The 21,016-nt window shown below is 54.0% G+C and overlaps 1 protein-coding gene across 14 annotated transcripts in view; it reads right to left on the bottom strand.

Annotated features, from left to right (window-relative positions):
- Window positions 1–21,001, bottom strand: part of MYO9B (myosin IXB) — an 86,593-nt gene extending 65,592 nt beyond the window's left edge. For 12 of the 14 annotated variants that reach the window (XM_032412340.1, XM_032412347.1, XM_032412344.1 and 9 more), the window contains exons 1-2: window positions 20,952–21,001; window positions 1,240–2,135 (exon numbers count right to left, since the gene is read on the bottom strand). In XM_032412340.1, coding sequence (XP_032268231.1) covers window positions 1,240–2,079 — 840 coding nt within the window. In that variant the 5' untranslated portion in view covers window positions 2,080–2,135; window positions 20,952–21,001. Of the gene's footprint in view, window positions 1–1,239; window positions 2,136–4,788; window positions 5,437–6,678; window positions 6,844–20,951 lie in introns of those variants that run through there. The other 2 variants (XM_032412343.1, XM_032412341.1) reach the window with 2 other exon arrangements.
- Between the last annotated feature and the right edge of the window lie 15 nt (window positions 21,002–21,016).

Here is a 21,016-nt window from a genome sequence, read left to right as displayed (position 1 = left end):
AACAAATGTACCACCCTAATGCAAGATGTTAATAATGGGGAAAGCATGGGGAGGGGGAGTGGGGGGGTATATAGGAACTCTCTGTACTGTCTGCTCAACATCTGTATAATTCTAAACTGCTCTAAAAAATATAATAACTTACTATATTTAACAAAACTTATTTAGAATTACTTACTTATTATAATATCTAATTAGAGAAAAAATTGAACAGAGCCCTGAACTCCAAACCTATAGGCACAGACCCTGGGCCCCTGCGTCGTCCCAGCCCTCACCAGGTGATGACGATCAGAATGTCTGAGACATGGATGCATCTGGTCCCAAGACCCCCAGAGTGAGGGATGCTGTGTGGTCATTGCCACCGCCCCTGCATCCAGAAGGCTCAGCTACAATGATGCATCATCAATGGCTTCTGTGGAGTTTGGCCAATGGGGACCCTGGATGGAGGGTGGAGGGCACTTCCGCCCCCACTGCCTTTATGGTGATGCCAGGAGGCCCCCTCCCTCGGCGTCGCTGTCCCCTACGCCCTAGGTCTGCACCCTGCCTTGCCAGCTCCCTTCCATACCACAGGCTGCATCGCTGACAACACCTGGTCATGAATTGCTCAGTTTGGACACACCATCCTTTTCTTTCTGGGAACTGGAGTATAGACTGCTACCGCATAGATATCAATAGTGTATTCACCAGGCCTTCCCCCCACCCCTACATTCTGATGCTTTCCTATGGGGTGGACCTGGCTGACCTTGAAAGGACTGCCCCTCCCAGGGCTAGCTAACTGTTGAGAGCAAAGGACTTGCCTGTGAGTGTGCCTTACGTATGCAAACCAACCATTCCGGAGCCCGTACCCCCACCACGTCTGTTCTCAGGCTCTCGCACTCTGGGCCACTAGCTCCTGCCCTGATCACCCCAGGGCCAGGGTAGCCCCTACTTCCCAGATCCCCGGAATTATTCAACCGAGCCAATCCTAAGCCTGCAGACCACCGGCTCACCCATTCCTTCCCATGAAAACCACAGCAGAGACTCTGCCCACGTTTCCCCTAATCCAGCTGTCTCCCCACCAGCCCTGGTGCTTCCCAGTGTGGCCCTGCGTGGCTTGCTGAGCAGCGCCCCCAACAATTTTTAGGAAACTGAAAGTGAGTATAACCAACTACGTTCTCGAGGGCAGGGGTCTCACCAGAACTGAACGAGAAAAAAACCCATGCGTTAAGGCAGAGGGCCCCTCCCGCTGACGGCCCAGCTCACCTCCAGCACGGGGCCGGCGCCCAGGATGGTCCTCTCGACACCACTGGCGTAGCCCTTCTGGCTCAGTGCGGTGAGGCAGTGGATCAGGAAGTTGGTGCTCTGCGTCTTGCCCGAGCCGCTCTCACCCGAGATCACGATGCACTGATTGACCCGCTTCCGGAGCATGGCGTAGTAGGCCACGTCGGCCAGCGCGAACACGTGCGGCTCCAGCTTGCCCAGCTGCTGGTTCTCGTACATCTTCACGTACTTGGGGTTGTAGATGGGGAGGAACTTGAAGGGATTGACAGCCACCAGGATGCTCCCGGCATACGTGTAGATCTTCTGCTGCAGGAAGCGGTGCTTGAGGTTCTTGAGGAGGTTCTCCTCGGTCAGCTCCGGGAGGTTGCACAGATCGTCAAAGTCTGCCTGCTGCCGGGGCAGGAGGCCGCGCTCCACCAGGCGCCGGGTGGCCGTGGCCTGGGACACCAGCTGCATGTGCACGTACTTGATGGTGCCGTCCGCATTGCGCTCCTGCAGCAGGAAATAATAGCCGTCCTCCTGCGGGTGCTCGTCTTGGGCCCGCCGGGGCCACAGCAGCACGCGGTGCACGGGCGAGTCGTTGGCATCCAGCACCCACTCCTCCCCACCCGTCTCCTTCACCTCCACCAGCACGTAGCACTTGGTGCCATCCAGCTGCAGGCTGGCGATGGCATCCTGGATGACATCGGAAGTGGTGCTGTCCTTGGTGGCGGTCACGCGGCACGAGGCCCGGCTCTCGCTGGTGGCCAGCTGCGGGTAGATGTGCAGGTGGTAGGCTGCCTGTCCCCCGCGGCCGGAGCTGCCTGCCTCGTTCACACTCATCCTGCCGGCGGCCTGGCCTCAGCATGCCTCCCGGGCTCGGGGCGCACGTCCTGGAGCTGGAAGGGAGGTGGCGGCATGGTCAGAGTGGTGGGGGGGGGGGGGGGGGGGGACGGCACTGACACCCACCCCTTGGCCAGAAGGAAATCCCCTGCCCCTAACAGAGCTCTCTCCAAAAGCAAGAGAGGCAGAGGAGCCTCCGTCTGTCCTTAAATGTGCCCCAACGTAAGGTTTGTGACTCTTGCAGAGTGACATCATCAGACCTCCTGCCCCCCAAGACCAGACTCGTCCCCTGGAGTTTGCTCCATCCCAACCTCTGTTCCCCCCCCCCCCCCCCCCAGGGTCAGCCTCTTGAGACTTTGAAGTCCAATGGCCATGACCATCTCTTGGTCAAGGCCTTCCCAACCCACATCCTTCCTGGCCTCCTCTCTCTGACAAAACCTCACCCAGCAGCTCCCCAAGCTCCCCCGTGGGCCTTGGTTATGTACCCAAAACACACGAGGGGCAGAGGAGGCGTGTTGGGTTGAGCAAGACTAAACCTGCCCTGAAAATCAGGGATTCTGAAACTCCATGGGGGAGGACTTTGTCAGGGAGAGCCCCCAAAAACTCGTTTGAGAGGACTGCTCAGAGGTGCCTTTGCTTCTAGAACCCACGACCTCATTCTAATCATGACAAGACCATCAGACAGACCCACATCAAGGGCATCCTGCTGGACACCTGGCCAGTCTTCCCCAAGACTGCCAAGGTCTTAAGCAGCACAGAAAGACCGACAGGAGGAGACTGGGAGGCGTGACAATTAAATCCAATGGGGTTCCCTGGATGGGGTCCTCAACCGGAGAGAGAACATGAATGGAAGAACTGGTGACATCCACATAACATCAGGAGGCTGGTTAAGAGCAGCGTACCGATGTCCATCTCTTAGTCGTACAAATATGCCCTGATAAGGTAAGGTATTTATAAGATCTAAGATTTGGGGAAGCTAGGGGACGGCTATAGGGGACTCTGTGCTGTCTTTGCAACTTTCTGTGGATCTAAAATGACTCCGACATAAAAAGTTTATTTTAAAAAAATGCATTTGCTTTTTTTTTTTTTAAGATTTTATTTATTTATTATTTGAGAGAGCGAGAATGAGAGCAAGAGAGAGCACGAGAGGGGGGAGGGTCAGAGGGAGAAGCAAGACTCCCCGCTGAGCAGGGAGTCCGATATGGGACTCGATCCTAGGACTCCAGGATCATGACCTGAGCTGAAGGCAGTCGCTTAACCAACTGAGCCACCCAGGCGCCCAATGCATTTGCTTTTTAAGGCACTGCAGGAAAAAGAGAAAGTGCTGCTAATGCTGCCAACAGTTCATTTTGCGTCTTGGAGTCAGAGACACAAATGCAGTGTGGGTCCTATGTGGGCCACCTAAGCGCAGCTGAGGATACAAGGATGAACCAGACCTTGGTTCAAAGCCCAGCAGGAGCAGCTGGTATGCAAACAAATGTGAGAGTGTGCCAACCACACAAACGAGAAGTTACTACCCTTGAGAGCCAGAGAAGGCTTTAGGAGAGTGGCAACATCTAAGAGGGGTTCTGAAGGAAGAAGAGGAGTTCGTTCAACAGGAAGGCAGAAAGGAGGGAGGAAGATAGGGAGGGCCCCACTCCTTGTTTTTGTAAATAAGGTTTTATTGGAATGTAGCCCATTTGTTTATGTATCATCTCTGGTTGCTTTTGTTATAACAGCAGAACTGACTAGTTGTGACAGATTGTAACCTTAAGGCCTGGAAAGCCAAACGTACTTATTTTCCAGTCCTTTACAGAAAAAGTTCACTGAAAAAAAAAAAAGAAAGTTTGCTGACCTGTACCCTAAACAGAAGCATGACTCGGCAGCAGGAGTGTGAGGGGCCCCTAGAGGCTGAGATGCTTCGGATTCTGGGAGACCAAGTCCTGCAGCGGTGTTAGGAGGGTGGGGGAGCGGGAGGCTGAACAAAACTACCCATAATGAAGCTGTTGTAAGAGTTCCCGTGGACGGGTGTAGGCAGCAGCAACAGGCAGGAAGGTCGGGGGAGGTGGGAATATTTATTTTTTTAAACTTTCTCCTAAATTAAGTAATTTTGGTGTGTTTTCTTCCAGTTTAACAGATGTTATATACATATTAACGAAACTCGGATTGTTCTTTATGTGATATGTTGGTACGAGTGAATGTTTCTCCATGTCATAAAATACACACTGAAACATGATTTTTAATGCCTTCCTGGCATGTCACTGTATATACAAATTGTGAGGCATGTGATCCTTTCTGCTACCAGTGGGCAGCTGGTTTCTGAGTTCTTGGACACACATCTTCATGCACACCTCTGAGCATTTCCTTGGGATTGATTCATTTAGGCGGGATTAGCAGATCAACAGATAAAACGTTGCTAAATGTCTTCAAACAGCCACAGGATATGGCAGACACGCTGTATTAGATTACATGGCTCATCTACTTTGGATATAACTTAGGCAATTTCTTTAGAAGTTGGTTATACAACTAGCATGTGACCCAGCAGTTCCCTTCCTAGGAGTTACTCAAGAAAAATGAAGATGTCCCTACAGGGATAGTACACGAATGTTCTTTGTGGCATTGTTTCTAAGACCTCTGCACCGGAAACAACTTAAATGTGTATTGACCAGCAAATGGATGAACAAACCGGCCACACGATGGAACACTACTCAGCCAGGAGAAGGGACCAACCTCTGATCCTCGCAACAGCATGGAACTGCATGGAACAATCTCAGAATCTGTGTGCTGAGTGAAAGAAAGAGGACAAACAAGAACAAAAACAAAACGTACAGACCCAACAATTCCGCTCCTAGGTATAGACCTAAAAGAACTGAAAACAGGTGTTCAAAGAAATCCTTGTACATGCGTGTTCACGGCAGCACAATTCACAAGAGCCAAAAGGTGGAAACAACCCAAGTGTCTATCAGCTGATAAGTGAATGTAGACTGTGGTTCCTACATGCAATGGAGTATTACTCAGACATAAAAAGGAACAAAGCCCTGATACACACTACAGTATGGATGGACCTCGAAAACGTTGCGTTGAGCGAAAGCAGCCAGACATAAAAGGCCACACAGTGTCGGATCCCATTTGAACGAAACGTCCAGAACAGGCAAATCCATACAGACAGAAAGCAGATCGGTGGCTGCCAGGGGCTGGGGAAGGGAGATGGAGGGAGTAGGAAGTGACTGCTAATGGAGACAGGGGTTCCTTGTAGGGGATGAAATTGTTCTGCAGCTGGACAGAGATGGAGGCTGCACGACACCAACATTCAACACCACTGAATCCAACACTTTAAAATGGTGAATTCTGTGCTGTGTGAATTTCACCTCACTCAAGTTTTTTTTCAAGTTTATTTATTTATTTTTAAGTAATCTCTACGTCCAACATGGGATTCCAACTCACGACCCCGAGATCAAGAGTCGTATGTTTTTCCGAACGAGCCAGCCAGGCGGCCTCAACCTCAATAAAGTTTTAAAAACAGTATACACTGTTGTGTATGGTTCCACATGTGTAGAATTCTAGAAAATGCAGAGTATAGAGACAAAGTAGATCAGTGGCTGCGTGAGGGAGGGGCAGGCTGGGATGACAAAGGAGCCCAGGGAGACCTGTCAGGTGATGACTGTGTTTACTACATTGGTTGTGGTGGTGGGTTCATGAGTGTTCACATGTGTCACGACTCACTAAATTGCACACTTTAAAGAAGTGCAGTTTAAGTGTATCAATTACAGTTAATAAAGCTCTTTTTAAAAATTAGGTGGATGGGGTGCCTGGGTGGTTCAGTTGGTTAAGCGTCTGCCTTTGGCTAAGGTCATGATCCCAGGGTCCTGGGATGGAGCCCCACATCGGGCTCCCTGCTCAGCGGGAAGTCTGCTTCTCCCTCTCTCCCTGCTGCTCCCCCTGCTTGTACTATCTCTCTCTATCAAATAAAAAAATAAAATCTTTTAAAAAATAAAAATTAAAAATTACGTGGCTTATGAAAGAACCCAGTCCCCCAGGTGAGCCTCTTTTAAAACTTCTTGCTCTCTTTTCAAAATGTCCAACCCCTGAGCCCCGTCAATGAGTTCCTTGGATGCCGCAGCAGAGAGAGCTGGGAACCCGTGTCAGGTGTTCAGAGGTGCCAGGTGGTGCTGTCCGCCTGGCTGTCCCCTGACGTAACTAGAACCGATCACGGAACCTTCACGGGCAGCACCGCACAGCTGGGGAAGCTGGACAGTTTATGCTGTTTCCAAGCCAGGTGAGAAATGCAGGGGCCTGAACTGTAGATATGCACCTTCACCACGGCCACTCGAGGGCACGCACATGCTCATGAGCACACGACACGTGCAGACACGGACACACGTGGACATGTATGCCCTTTTACATGAATACACCCACATTCGTGCACACACACACCAAAGCACAGACACAAACAGGGATGCACGTGCATGCAGTTTCACGTGAACACACGCACATGCGTGCATGCATGCACACACAGGGACATGCGTGCACGCACAGCACTTTAATGTGAACACACACGCGCGCGCGCACACACACGTGCACAGAGCTGGGGCTTCAGGCAGGACTGGCCCCTTCTGTGACCTGCACTTGTGGGGACATGGCTGACGTGCACCACAACTTCTGGAGGCGAGATCCGGCTCACAGACTCAGGGTTCTGGGCTGTCTCATGTCCAAGTGCAGGAATGCAGGTGGTGGAAGGGTCACACAGATGTGCCTGCTTTCTCCTCCCAGCAGACACTGACTGACCTGAGTGAGAAGCCATCAGAGCCCACCAATGTGATCTTGTTCCTGCTCCAAAGACCTCCCTCACTTGCCCTGGCGGGGGCCTGGTCAAACTCAACACGGCCAGCTAGATTCTGTGCCACCCCGTCCTCCAGGGTCAGTCAATCATCAGATCCCCTCGGAGCCCCACAGGGGATGTCTGCAGCTCTGGGCCCCTTGGCGTGGGGAGCAGAAGACAACCCCGTGCTCAGAGACTGGGGGCCATGCGGGCAGTCACAGGACCGGCTGGTGCATGCCCCACCCCCCTGGCCAGGAGGCAGGAGATAAGACTTGCTCAGGGTGGCTGCTGACTACAAGGGCTGTGAGGAGGGGGATAGCCAAAGAGTAGGGGTGGGCAAGACAGAGAGCGTCTGGGGTCCCCTGTAGGAGCCCTTCTCCCCAGGGAGCCCACACTCTCCTCTCCCCCCCCTTCCTGAAAGGAAGGACGAACGATCCTCCCCTTGAAACAGTTCACATGCCTTAAAACCAAAGACACTAATAAACCCTTTTCCCGCCCAGGGTAAAGCCTGGTTTCCTCCTCCCTTCCACATGACTTGGAGCCAGCTCTTCCCACTCCCACCTGTCCCTCAATCCAACATCCCCCCCCCATAAAAACCACTGTGCCTCTCCCCAAAGATGCCACCACGCTCCTACCAGTCACATCCGCCGGCCACCGGCCTCTCCTGGTTCTGCTCACTTGCTCTGCAGCCCTGGGGATGCACCTGGATCTGCTCCGGTGCAGGGACTACCCCCCCCCCCCCACACACCTATCCACTCTGCTGCATGTCCCCAGGGGCCACGCTCCACCTCCAGCCCACCACAGGCCACCTCTCCCAGCCCCAAACACCCAGAAGGCTTGTTCCCTGCTCCCCCTCCCACATCCTCCCTGCCCACATCCTGACTGCTGTCACCGTGTCCCCAGAGCTGCCCTCTCTTCTCACCAATCAGGAGGGCCCCTAGGTAGAACCTCCTGCCTCCATTCTCTGGGCTGCTGCAGGGGAACCCCAGGGAACACTGGTCTAGATGTGCGTGTCCTGGCACAGGGCCCCTCAAAGGCACCCCATGGCCAGCCCTCAGAGCCCCTGGCCATCGGGCCCGATTAAGCATGGCTACCTCTTGGTCTCTACACTGACTCACTGGAAACGCTCCAGGCCCTCCCTACCCAGCCAGGCCCAGGTTCAAAGACCAGACCTTGCAGGCTTCTCCAGGCCCATCAGGGAGAAGCTGTCTAAAGCCCCGACCCACTGTAGAAAGCCTAGTTCTCCTTGACTGGGCTGTGTCCCCATGAGATACCCACCAGGCTTTCACCACAGGCCTGGAGGGCCGGCCACCCCCCCACTCCCAGGCACCTTGCCCTCCCTTTCCCTCATCCGCACCTCAGATGGGGGGCCTGCCCCACCCTGCTGCCTCCCCTGGGTACTGTTCTTGTCCCCTCAGGTCAGAACGCCCTCCGAGCCCCTCCACCAGCTCCAGGACAACTCTGCTCTCAATGCAAAATCTTAGGGTGCACTGTGTCACTGACAGCAGAAGCACAGAGTTCCCTCTACAGGATCATTTCCCCTACAACACTGGGCTGATCTGATTCCCTCTGCGTTCTCACTGAGAAGCACCCCCCACCCCCATCCATTCTGCCAAAGTGACTTCCCGAGAGACCCACCCAAGGGAGAGGTCTGCCAGGAGTGGTATGAGAGTGCCTGCCTCCCAGCTTCCTCGCTGGCACCAAGTGTTAATATTTTTCTCAACTCATAGCCATCAGTGGGCACAAAAGAGCATCTTGTCATTTACATTCGTTTGACTGTCAGGCGGGGCTTTTAAAAAAATTGTATGTAGTGAGCAACTATTTTTCTGTTTCTGTTAAGTTGTTTGTGTCCTTGGGGCGCCTGGGTGGCTCAGTCGGTTAAGCGACTGCCTTCGGCTCAGGTCATGATCCCGGAGTCCTGGGATCGAGTCCCACACCGGGCTCCCAGCTCAGCGGGGAGCCTGCTTCTCCCTCTGACCCTCTCCCCTCTCACGCTGTTTCTCTTGCTTGCTCGCTCTCTAATAAATAAATTAATTAATTAAAAAAAAAAGTTGTTTATGTCCTTTGCTCATTTTTTCCTGCTTATTGTTTTTGGAACAGCTCTTTGTATAGGAAGGGTATTAATGGTTTGTCAGAGTCAAGGGCGATTTGCTTTTACTTATGGTATTTCTGGATACAAATACTGGATTTTCCAGGCAGTCAGATCTGTGGGTGATTTCTTTCATGTCTGCTGCCCATTCCTCTCCCAGGTCTAATTAACACGGAACTAATATTTTTGGTTGACAACCCTCTCCTTCCCTGGATTTATTCTTTACATGTACACTCTTATCCATCTGGAAATTATTTTGGTGGTGGAGGAGTTTCCTAGGGCCGCTGTAACAAAGTACTACAAACTAGGTGACTTAAAACAACAGAAATTTCTTGTCTCACATTTCTGGATGAGTCCAAAATCAAGGTGTTGGCAGGCAGGGCTGGCTCCTTCTGGAGGCTCTGAGGGAGAATCCGTCCCATGCTTCCCCCAGCTTCTGGCGGCTGCTGGCAACCCTTGGCGCTCCTTGGCTTATAAATGCATCCCTCTGACCTCTTCATCCATCACCACATGGTGTCTTTTGTTTCTCTGTCTTCTTTTTTTTTTTTAAGAATTTATTTATTTATTTGAAAGAGAGAAAGTGAGAAGGCACACAAGCAGGGGGAGGGGTCGAGGGCGAGGGAAAAGCAGACTCCCTGCTGAACAGGGAGCCCGATGCGGGACTCGATCCCAGGACCCTCAATCCCAGGATCCTGGGATCATGACCTGAGCCCAAGGAAGACGCTTAACCGACTGAGCCACCCAGGTGCCCCTGTGTCTTCTCTTCTTATAGACACACCAGTTACTGGATTCAGGATGAGTTCATCTTGAGACCGGTCACTTATCATATCCGCAAAGACCTTATTTCCCATCAAGGTCACAATCTGAGGTTCCAGGTGGACATGAATTTGGGGGAGACATGAGTCAACCCAGTATGGTGTGGGAGGTGAAATGGGGATCCAGGTGATCTCTTTCATTAAAGAATCCCCTCCCCTGATCGGGGCGTCTCCCCAGTTTGTTAAATACAGTATATGAAGTTATCTTACACGAGTGGGTCGCCTTCTGGGCTGTTGATGCCTGTGTGGTGCCATGCTGTTTTGATTATCACAGCTTCAGGGGACATTCTTAAACAATGACCTCTCTCTTGGAGGGGCTAGGCTGTTTTCTCTGGCTTCCAAGCACTGCCTTCCTCACTGAGTCTCAACAGAGCCCAAGACCTGGAAGTTAGTCACGCTGTGCCTTCAAGGTCCTGGTCACAAGTGGATGTGAAACCTGTGCCCCAAGAATCCCCAGACTGTGCCCAGAATGAAAGGAAGTAGGTCCAGGGCTGAGGAACTGGGGGCGGCAGGTCCCTGGATGGGGGTGGCGGGGGGACACCTCGGCCAAGTGGCGACTGCAGGCTGCAGCCGTGCTGGGGGCAGCGGGTCCTGAAAACCTGCGTCCTCATCCTTACTCTGAACCATAATGCCGTTCCACCCTCCAACTGATGCTCACCGAAGCACTCACAGCGTGTGAAGGGGATGCAAAACCCATCTCCCGACCGACGGGGACTGTCTACCCAGACCTGCATGGGTGAACCGTGTCCTCATCGCCAAATGGAGACCAAGCTGGCAGACTATAAAGCTGCCCAGGGAAAGAGCCAAGAGGCGGAAACCAAATGCCCCATCCGAGGATGAGTGGCTAAATCAAATGGGGTCTATCCATACAGTGGAACATTACTCAGCCATAAAAAGGAACGAAGCCCTGACACGAGCTTGGCCGTGGGTGGACCTTGAGAACACCGAGCCGAGTGAGAGAAGCCAAACGCAGAAGGCCACACAGTGTAAGACTCCATTTACGTGAAACATCCAAAACAGGCAAATGCAGAGAGGCAGAAAGCAGATTAGCGGTTGCCGGGGGCTGGGGGGTGGGGGGGAGTGCCTGCTCACGGGGGACGGCATTTCCCTTTGGGGAGAGGGAGCCGTTCCACAACTAGATCAAGGCGGGGGTTGCACAACACGGGGGAATCCACTTGATGTTACTAATGCTAATTCTTAGGGTAGGTGCGTTTTACCCCAGTCAGAGAAATTCCTGCTGAAAAACCTAAACCCTGGGAAAGTAAAAGGCTTTTGCAAACACCACACTTGTATACTTTCGGCCCTTCGAAAATTCAGGGCCTTTGTCTTATATGTTCTTGGAGAAGGGAGGGGCAGGCAAAGCTGGTGGGGGTTGGGAGGAGGGATCGACATAACCAAAAATTACGCCCTGGGGGTGAGGGGGCAAACGTGAATGAGCCGTTCTCGAGACCTGGCCGGGGCCGGTGCTCAAAAATGCAAGGTTCTGCCTATCGGCCTGGCGAATAATTCAGAATTCACTGGAAAATAAGGCGGACGGGGGCCTCCAGAAAGTGTAGCGTAGCTGCTTCGTTTATATAAGGCCATAATTTGAAGCCACATGTTTATCAGATGAAATCATTCTCAAGCTAAAAGGAGAAGGCCAGCATTATAGCAGAATCATGTAGGAAGCACCACTTAAAATTCTGCGCGTTTCTACTTTCCAACGCATACTTCCTTCAGCCAGGGGAGACTTTTTAAGAAGAAACGATCACGTAAAACGATCGTAAAGATGGACACGCTGAGGAACAGCCACAAAATCAGCCTATTTCTCAGGTGTGGCAGCTCAGAGCCGGAGGGCAACTGAAGATCTACATGGGGTGATGTGGCCACAAGCCGAGGAACGCCTGGAGCCCCCAGAAGCTGGAAGAGGCAAGGAAGGACCCCCCCACCTCTGGATCCTTTGGAGGGAGCAGATCCCCACTGATGCCTCGATTCTGGACTTCTGGTCTCCAGAACATTGAGAGAATCACTTTCTATTGTTTAAGCCACTGGGTTTGTGGTGCCCGTTTATGGCAGCCCCAGGACATGAATCTAAGTGTCCAGAGCAGAAGATACCAGATGCTCTGAGCAAGGCCCTCATCAAGAAGGACCACTGCCTTTCTTCTGCTTTATTTGTGTATCCCCGAGAAGCCCATCCGAAACACCCTTGCATGACTGTCCCCTTCTTCCCTAAATCCTCCCCTCCAAACCTTCCAGTCTGGCCCAACTGGTCTGGGCCCTGGAGATAGCCCCTCTCTCAGGCATGCATAGGGCGGGGGGTGGGGGGGGGGGGGGGGGGGGCACGTTCCATTCAGTCAGCTGCCCTCCGAGGCAGAGAGGCTGATCTTTCTCTCTGGGGTCTGTGACTACCTCCCTGGCCCCCTCTGAAACAGAACAGGCTATCTTCTTTCAATGTCTCTCTGGTCAACAAAATGTTTCTGTAGCGCCCGCCCCGCTCGGCCTGGGGATTGTGGATATGTGGAAGTGAAGGAGGCCAAAGGGGCCTGGCCTTTAGGGAACTTGACGACAAACCAACTCATGAGCAGAGGGGGTATTTCCAATGGCGAGAGCACTGGGGTAAAGGAAAAATCTGGGGTAGTATTCGACAAGTGGTTATCACGGAAGGGCAAGTCTGCGCTGCCCCAGGGGACACCTGCCTCCGGCTAGAGGCTGGAGACGTTTTGGTTGTCACTGCTGGGGGAGTGGGGAGGCGCCACTGGAGGGAGGAGGCCAGGGATGCTGCTCTACACCCCACAGCGTACAGGATGGCCCCCACCACGGAAAATGCCCCGGCCCCCGGACGTCAGCAGCGCCGCCATGGAGACAGAAACTGACCAGGGCAGGGTGGGCGTTCTGGACGAACCAGGAGGCAGGGAAGTGCTCAGAGAGGACAGTTGCTGAGGCCGGTGCAGCGAGAAGGGGCAGACGAACTGAGCTCTTGGGGAGGGCGGCCGAGGCGAGGGCGGCGAGCGCCTAGGGCAGGGGCAGCTGGAACTGGCCTCAGAACAAGGGGACCAGTGTGGCCAGCAGGGCCAAGGCTGGAGGGGGAGGGGCCGAGGTCAAGAAGGTCAGATCCTGCCGGGCCTTGTGAACGTGGGACAGAGTTTCAATTTTCAGGCAAGTCTGATGGGGAGCCTGGCTGGTTGGAGGCAGTGAGAACCAGGACAAGAGTGACATCTGGAAGGGGTCAACCAGGTTGTGTGAGGCAGGTGGACCATGGGGGGCTGTTGGTCCACGGCTCCAGCAGGGGTCTGGGACAGTGAGGGAGAAGATTGATGGTAGTCAGGCCAGTGGGACACAGGATGGCTCTGGTTACAGGAGGAAGGCAGACTTGCAAGGCCTTGTGGGTCCACGCTTCAGGTCCTTTCCCAGTGACCAGTGGGCTCCCTAAATGGAGACTCAGAAGTCTCCCAGGGAAGGGGGTCTAGATGGGTGGAAGAGACCCCTTTGGGGACCCCTCTCCAAATCACACAATCCACCTGCTGTCATGCCCAGGTAGAAAGCCACCTTGAGAACCTCCTGCGGGCAGCCACAGTGACAACACACAAAAGCTGTGCTTGAGACCTTGGCTCACGAAAAACAAGGGAAAGGGGCCCATGGAGTCCCACTGTGCTTTTAAAGGGATCCTCACAGACCTCAGGCAGGGCTCCAAGGAGGCTTCTGTGCCAGCCTGGTCGCAAGGGACAGAGCGGGCCCACTCCTCGGCCGAAGTGCCCAGCATGGGTCAGCCACTCAGGTCCACGGGAACCCCCTCACCTGGAGGACAAGTCCCCAGGACACCTGGCTTGGGGAGCAAGTCCTGCCTCACTGGCTACCTCATGCCCGGAACCTGGAACAAAGCAATTGCTCACCTGGCCGTTCCTGAGCTCTCTGCAGATGAGCTGTTATCACTTCAAAATCCACGTTGCCTCCCACCGGGGGCCCCCCCTTGGTTCTGGTTTCTTCCACAACATCCCCTTTGCCTCGCCGCACCTGGTGGCCCCCGCCCCCCCCCCCACCCGCCGGTTTTAACTTCAAAATAGCGTCTTGGTCTGGTAAGACTCTTCCTTCTTTTTAATACGACTTACTGAGGTAGAATCCACATACCACACAGCTCACACGCTCGCAGGGCACGGGGCGGCAGTCTGCGCTGTGTTCAGAGACGCGGGCTGTCACCACCACACCACTTCAGAATATTCCCCTCTCAGAAAGAGACCCTGGACCCTTTCTTTACCACTTTGTCCTGCCCACAAGACCCTCAAGCCTATCCTCATTTCCCGTTCCCGCGGAACAGCCTGTGTCACTGGCCCCACTCTGTCCCCCCAACACTTGTGGCCGCAGTGTGGGGTCCTCGGGCCCCCAGAGTCACCTTCTCTCCTTCACCTGTGACCCTGGGCCTCATGGCCTTTACCTGGGCCAGGGCCCCTCCTGGCCACGAAGTCTACCCTCTGGCCTGGCTTCTGCCATAATGATCTGGTTCCACTTTTGGACCCAGTGAGATCTCCCAGGCAGCCCACAGCCCAGGGTTCTGCTTTGTCAACATCTTTGGTGATGGCCACTGACTGGTTCCCCTTCCAGCTATCCACACATCATCACAGAGGCAGGGGGTAAAAGTGTCCCTGTGGGCCAGCCACAGGCTTGACACATGGTTCTCAGCCCACTCTTCTTGCCCTAGAGCTTAGCATTCTTTCATACCGGCTTTCTCTCCCAGGCCGACTGTGGCCCCAGGGGACATCTGGCAATGACAAGAGACAGTTTGATTGTTCCGACTAGGGGAAGGGGAGCTATACTGGGGTGGGGGTGGGGGAGTGGATAGAGACCAGGAACACTGCTCAGTATCCTATCCCAGAGAACAGTCCCCACCACAGAGAATGACCTGGCCCTAGATTTCAGCAGTGCTGAGATTGAGAAATACTGCGTTAATTATTTGGGGAAAAAAAAAAAAAAGATTTAGGTCCCTAGCTCATGTACACACCAGAATACAAGTCCTGATGAGTTAAATGGTACAACCCAGGGTGATCCCTCCCAGCATCTGTGAGTTACAACCTCTCTCCCTCCCTACTCGGTGCATTTATGTGCGTGCGGCATCCTAGGACCTCAATTAAGTAACAAAATTATAGAACACACAGTCTCTTAGGTCCCATGGAACCCCTAAACCAGTCAATCTGGGGTGACTTTTCTCTAAGGGGACACTTAACGATATCCCGAGACATTTTCGCCTTTCACGAGTCAGGGGCGGGAGGACCGCTACTGGAATCTAGTGGGTGGAGACTGGGGATGCCCGTTCAACACACTGCAACACAGGACAATCCCCGCCACAGATGATGCCCCAGCCCCAGGTGTCACCAATGCCCAGGCTGAGCAACTGTGATTTAAATAAATAAGGAAAGCAATGTTCACACACTTTGAGGGTGTCCCCAGGGCCTCCCAGGCACAGGAGACATCAGCAAGATTCCAAGGCCAAGTTCACCTGACTGCATGATATTTAGAATGAGGGCGCGAGAGAGTGGGTCAGCCTGGCGGCAAGACTGCCCCAGCTGCCGAGGCCTAGAGACACCTTTCAGGCTCTTTTCTCTACCTGGCAGCCCACCCTCAGCTTCTCCATCTTCATCTCCGCTCCTTGCTAAGCCAGCAGCCAGACTCCTATGGGACCGCTGAGGGGAGACTGGCTCTTTGAGGGTCTGTGGGCTGGGCTTGGCTCTGGCACTTTCTTTGTATCTAGTGTCTGATAAACAGCATCTTCACATGACAGCCGAGGACCCCGGTGATCTTCGCAAGCAGTGGCCAGAGACCCTGCCTGCCAGGAAATGAAAGCCCCGGGGGGCATGCCAGAGACCTGAGAAGCTACATTTCAAGTATTGCCCCTCGGCTCCCTCTGGTCCACCCGTCCTAGGACGGGATGGAGATGCCCAGAGAAATGAGTGGGTAGATTCAGGGCAAAGCCCCAGCAAGCCTGTCGCAGATGCACTGCTCTGACTTCACTTGTGAGGATGCAGAGGCACCAGCCTCCGAGGGAGATGACCTTGGCCGGGGCTCATCGGGGGAGCTCTCACGTGACCCTCTTCCTCCCCTAACAAGCCCTGTCCGGGTCACAAGCTCGCCTTGGTGCTGGGCACCTCTCAGTGGGCCCGACTCCTGATATCTACATGCCGGATAAAGAGGCGAGGGCCGTTCTGTTCTCTCGGTATCCCTGAAAGCCCACTCTGCACCTGCCTCGTTAACACTTTTCGCTGGATGATTTTCAGATCTTCCAGAAACTTTTTTTGTCCAATCACCTATGGCAGCAGCTGGTCCCCAAGTCATTTTGGTTCATTAACAGAGCCCCTTTTAGATCCCCTTCCCGTGACCATGGCAACGCTGAGGACAGAGACCTCCGTACGCCTAATTATAAACCTTAGCCAGCCCCCAGGCAGACACACACAGTCTCTCAGGCCTGGCTCTAAATACACTGCTTGTAAAGTCACACGAGATCCACTCCCCCCTGAGCTGGGTCCTTGCCTCTCTATTGTCATCCCAAGTGTAAGGACATGTGCGAGATCTGGAAGATTCCTAACAGGATGCTTCCAAAGTTGATGTGGCCAACTTGCCCACCACCCTTAAGATGTTTATTTAAGAGTAAGACTAAACAAAATGAACTCTACTGGTGCAAATATTTATCCAAAACTTCTTCACTAAATAAAAACAAAATTTGTCCCTTACTCAGTGTTAGGGGCTTAAGCGGGTCTCAGCTCACCCCCACTCCCCCATTCATTATGTTGAAGTCCTACCCACCAGCAGCCCAGAATTTGACTGTATTTGGAGAGAGGATTTTAAAGAGGTGATTCAGTTAAAATGAAGTTATTAGGGTGGGCCTGATCCAACAGGACTGGTGTCCTGACGAGGAGATTCGGACACAGACACGCACAGGAGGAGGACGATCTTGAAGACAGCTGACTACACGCCAAGGAGAGAGGCCTTGGAACAGATGCTCCCCTCAGAAGAAACCAGCCCTGCCAACACCTTGATCTTGGACTTCTGGCCTCCAGGTCCACGAGACTAAATCCCTGATGCTTAAGCTGCGGGGTCTGTGCTTCTTTGTCCCAGTGGCCCTGGGAGACTGCTCCACTCAGCAGTGACAGTAATGCAATGCCCGTGGCTGGGTCCCCTCTTACACATACAGCCCCGTGGAGCAGGGCAGAGCTGGGTTATAAACGAGTGAGTCAGACCGGACAGCTTATTCATTGCTCCGACTAACCCGCAGGCTGAACCTTTGAATCACTACTTTATTTATCATCGGGCATGGGCTCAGAAAGTCTCGACGAGGAAATGAGTAGAACCCAAGCTCATCGGCTGTGTTTCTGAGACATGCCTAATCTCCGAAGCCCGTGCTGGGCCAAAGTGAAAAGAGGTGAAGTGACAGGGCCCGTCGGGGACCCGGTGATGCTCAGACAGAGCCCTTTGTTCTGCGACTCTGTCTGTTCCGGACGAGGGCAGAGAGAAGGGCCTGTCTTGCTCTGCGGGGAGGCCGAGCAGGGGCTGCCGAGCAGAGGCTGCCTGGCACAGTTGGTTGGGGATGCTGGGCACACAAAGGGCTGGTGGATGGGGACTGGCGGGGGAGGGCAATGTCCAGAAGGGGTCGGGCAGCCCCAGAACGTGCTGTTTCCTCCCACGGAGATACAGCAGCAATGTCTTGGTTGGGGAACAAGCAGAGGAGGACGCACGACGAGCAAAAGTCAGACAGCCTGTGGATGAGGAGTGGCCAGCGTCTGGAGCCACGAGGGCGAACGGGACAAGATAATGTGGCTTTAGGAGCCACACTGATCTGGGGCCACCCCCAAAGTAGCTCTCGAGAAGAGAATCTAATACCTCTAATCTCGGAAGAAAAGCAACAATGTGTTCTGAGCCGAGGGATGGTTCCTGCAGGAATCCAGGTCAGTTGTAAGACAAAGAGAAGGACAATGGCATCTGCTGTCCCCGTGAGCGAAGGTGGCCCTGGCTCACCTCTTGTTCCTTCTCTGCTGCCCATTCTGGGGGCGTGCTGCCTCACTCCCCCCTCAGTCCTTTTCCAGGGCTGCCTTTTTTTTTTTTTTTTTTTAAATCAGGACTCTAGATTAAGAACTGACCAGATGGCAGAATTCGGTTGCCGGCCGCTTTGCCCCCACGCCTGCCCTTGGCAGCAGTTGTCTGGGAGCTGACCAAACACCAAAGACCCACTGAGGCAGACGCAGGCGTCGGGCTGTAACCAGATTTCACTACAGAGCGGGGGTTCTTGTGCCCTGAGAGACACAGCCCCATCTGGAGACATTTTTCGTGGTCACGACGCAGGGGGTGTATGCTCTTGGCGTCCAGCGGGTGGAGACCAGGGACATTGCTTGATATCCTGTGGGACGGCCCCCACAGCAAAAAATAACCCAGCCCCAATGTCAGTGGTGCTGCAGTTGAGAAACTGTGCTCAATTTGGTCTTTGCCAATTTGAGGTTACTAATAATCCTTCGTGTTTCTGGAAAGCCCAGGGAGCCATCTCTGGCATCGCCGCCTGCCTGAGCCTCAGTTTCCATACTGAGAAAAGAACCAGGACTGCTTGCCGCCAGTTGGCAGAATAAAAGAGATGGGTATAAAAGGGTCCATCACAAAGGATGCTCAATAAAGGGCAGGGCAGTGCAGGGATCTGCTCGTGCAATTCCCTCTTCCTGGCTTGATTTAACACCTCTGTATCCTTCGAAGCCTGGCTTGGACCTTGCCATCTCTTCCAAGGATACTTGCCAGAATCCCCCAAGCCCTGAAGCTTGCACTGGTCATCCCTCATTCTATCCCACCATGTCTGTTGCTGCACTGACCACCCACTCTGCATTTCATTATTCCTGTGGGAGGGAGAGCACTAGAATATCCCCTCCTCTGTGGCAGGAAGGCTCATCTCTGTCGCCGGGGCCCAGCCCCCAGCGCTGGAAGGATCAGCCCTTGCTGAATTGAACTCCTGAGCCCACATAAGACACAACTTCGGGGAGACGAGGAAAGGGAAGTGGTAAATTAACAAGCCTCTGCTGGGGACAGAAAATAGAGCATACAGGCAAACAGAAAGGGGACATTCCTGAGTCTCTACCCTGTCCTCTGAGCCAGAGGCCTGGAACTGAGGGAGAGTCTCACTCAGGGATTTCTGACCAGAAAGGTGTAGCTGAAGCTTTGGGAACAGATATAATGTGCAAAAGCAAACATGGAATTTGTGGAATTTTCCATGCGGAAGATAAAGGAACAGTAAAAAAGGCTGTTTTTGGATACAAACTATACGATGGAAAGCTGAACACAAGTGGGATCACTGCAGTGGGGATTCATTGTATAAAATACGAGGAGGCTGTGTGCGGAGATGCTAAGATTTTCAAGATTGGGTTCTAAAGTTGAGAAATGCTGACTGAAGCCAACCCATTCATTTTGCAGGTGAAGAATCAGACAAAGAGACTTGACAGAAGTCGGGACCTCCAACATGAGAGCCTGCCTGGCCTCACTCCTGCTACTGGGAGACAAGCACCAGGGCCATGCAACCAGAAGATTCCAGTCCTGTTCATTGGGGGGTGTCCTAGCCAGGGCAAGCCCACACTCAATGTCTGTAGGAGGCATAACTTTGGGCTCTGATCACGTGCCCTGGGGCAAGCAAGGCCAAAAGCCACCTTCCATAAGGGCCAGAACATTCTGGAAGTAAAGGAAGAAGTTGTCTCTCTGTGTCCCTCTTTATAATCTATCCAGATTCATCTCCTGAACTAGCTATAAACCCAGCCCCCCCCCACCAAGCCCTTCTGGCAGATCCTGGACAAGGATCTCCACAGTTAGGAAAGAAGAGAAATTAATGCGGATTAAAACTACCCAATGCAAGGCCCTTGACAGAGCCGGGCCCATAAGACGATGAAATAACCTCCCAGCTCAGCTGCCCAAGAGGCCTCCCACTGCTCCTGGATGCCATAAGAGTCTGGAGACTCCAAGACCAGAATACACCTCAGGAAGGTAGGAGCTGGGACCCTCCAATGGCAAGACACGATGTCCCCACCAGCTCCTACCCCAGACAAAGAGGTGCAGGAGTGGCTTTCCCTTAAAGACCCCTGGCCTACGGAGCACCGGGGCACCAGGGCACCAGGGAAAGAAGGGAGAGCACGCCGACTGCCTGCCCCGTGGCTGTGGGCTGCCCTGCCTCTCCCCAGCTGAGCTCACAGCCGCCGGGGGACAGATTTCCTGTATGTCGTTTTACCCATTTAAGTCCAAGGATACAACTCCGAGGAGGTGGTGACAGCCTAGCACACGCGGGTGTGTGCACACCCACTCCCTCCCCTCTCAAACCCAGTTCCAGGCCCCAGTGAGGTCTGGAGGCTCCTTCCTTGCTCCCTGGGATCCCCGGCTCCAGCCAGCCCTGCCTTAGGAGGAGAGTGGCATGGTTTTCAAGTCTGGAATACCATAATACCAGCCCAAAGGGCACTGGGACTCGCTGGGGGTGAAGTCAGGAAACAGATGAATCGAGAGGAAGGGGGCCCCAAAATCCCATGGGTTGCACCCCAACGTCTGTACCCTTGTCCTTTCCTCTCCCCCTCAGCACCCCCCTGAACTGGCTCTCGGTTCTCGTCATGAGTTTTCTCCCCCTCTCCCATCCCCCATAGCCCCCCTCCCCATTCCGCCGGCCACCACACCAGTGGGTTCGGACCTCCAGAATCTGAACACCCACAGAATCTCAGGCGCTTCTCTCCCCCAGGAGCCATTCCTCTACCCCTTCAATCGAGGGCAGATGCCCCCAGGCCGTCCTGTAACTCTCCCCCCAATCGCACCCCGGCTGTCCCCCCACCGGCCTTGCCCCACGTCCCCCGCCTGGGCCTCTCAACCCCGCCTCCTTGCCTTTCCCCCTCCCAGCCCGTTTCCTGCGACCCCCAACTACCACTAAAGCCACGTCCTCTTCAGAGAAGCCGCTCAAAGCCACAAGACCTGCTCACTCTGCATCCGCAAACTCCCTTACCAGGCCCATTCCGTCAACTTTCTCCTTAACCGTCCCGCTCCCACTCTCGTCTCCGGCAACCCCTTCACGACCCCCAAGCTCGTTCCCGCTCCCTCGACCCCAGCCTTAGCGCCTCCCAACATTAACCCTCAGCTTCGTAGCCTACAAGACAACCCGCCAATGCGAGCTTCGAGAGCAAGCCCCCAACCCGCGGCCGCCGCCACTCACCTGGGCCTCGGCCGCCGCGCGCCGCCGGTCCCGGGCCGGGTCCCCGCCCGGCCGCCCGCCCGACC

Source organism: Phoca vitulina, unplaced genomic scaffold (assembly GCF_004348235.1).
Source record: "Phoca vitulina isolate PV1807 unplaced genomic scaffold, GSC_HSeal_1.0 scaffold13, whole genome shotgun sequence".
In the NCBI taxonomy this organism is placed as follows: domain Eukaryota; kingdom Metazoa; phylum Chordata; class Mammalia; order Carnivora; family Phocidae; genus Phoca; species Phoca vitulina.
The sequence above is the reverse complement of the archived record's forward strand: the minus strand, read 5'-3'. Positions and strand labels throughout refer to the sequence as shown.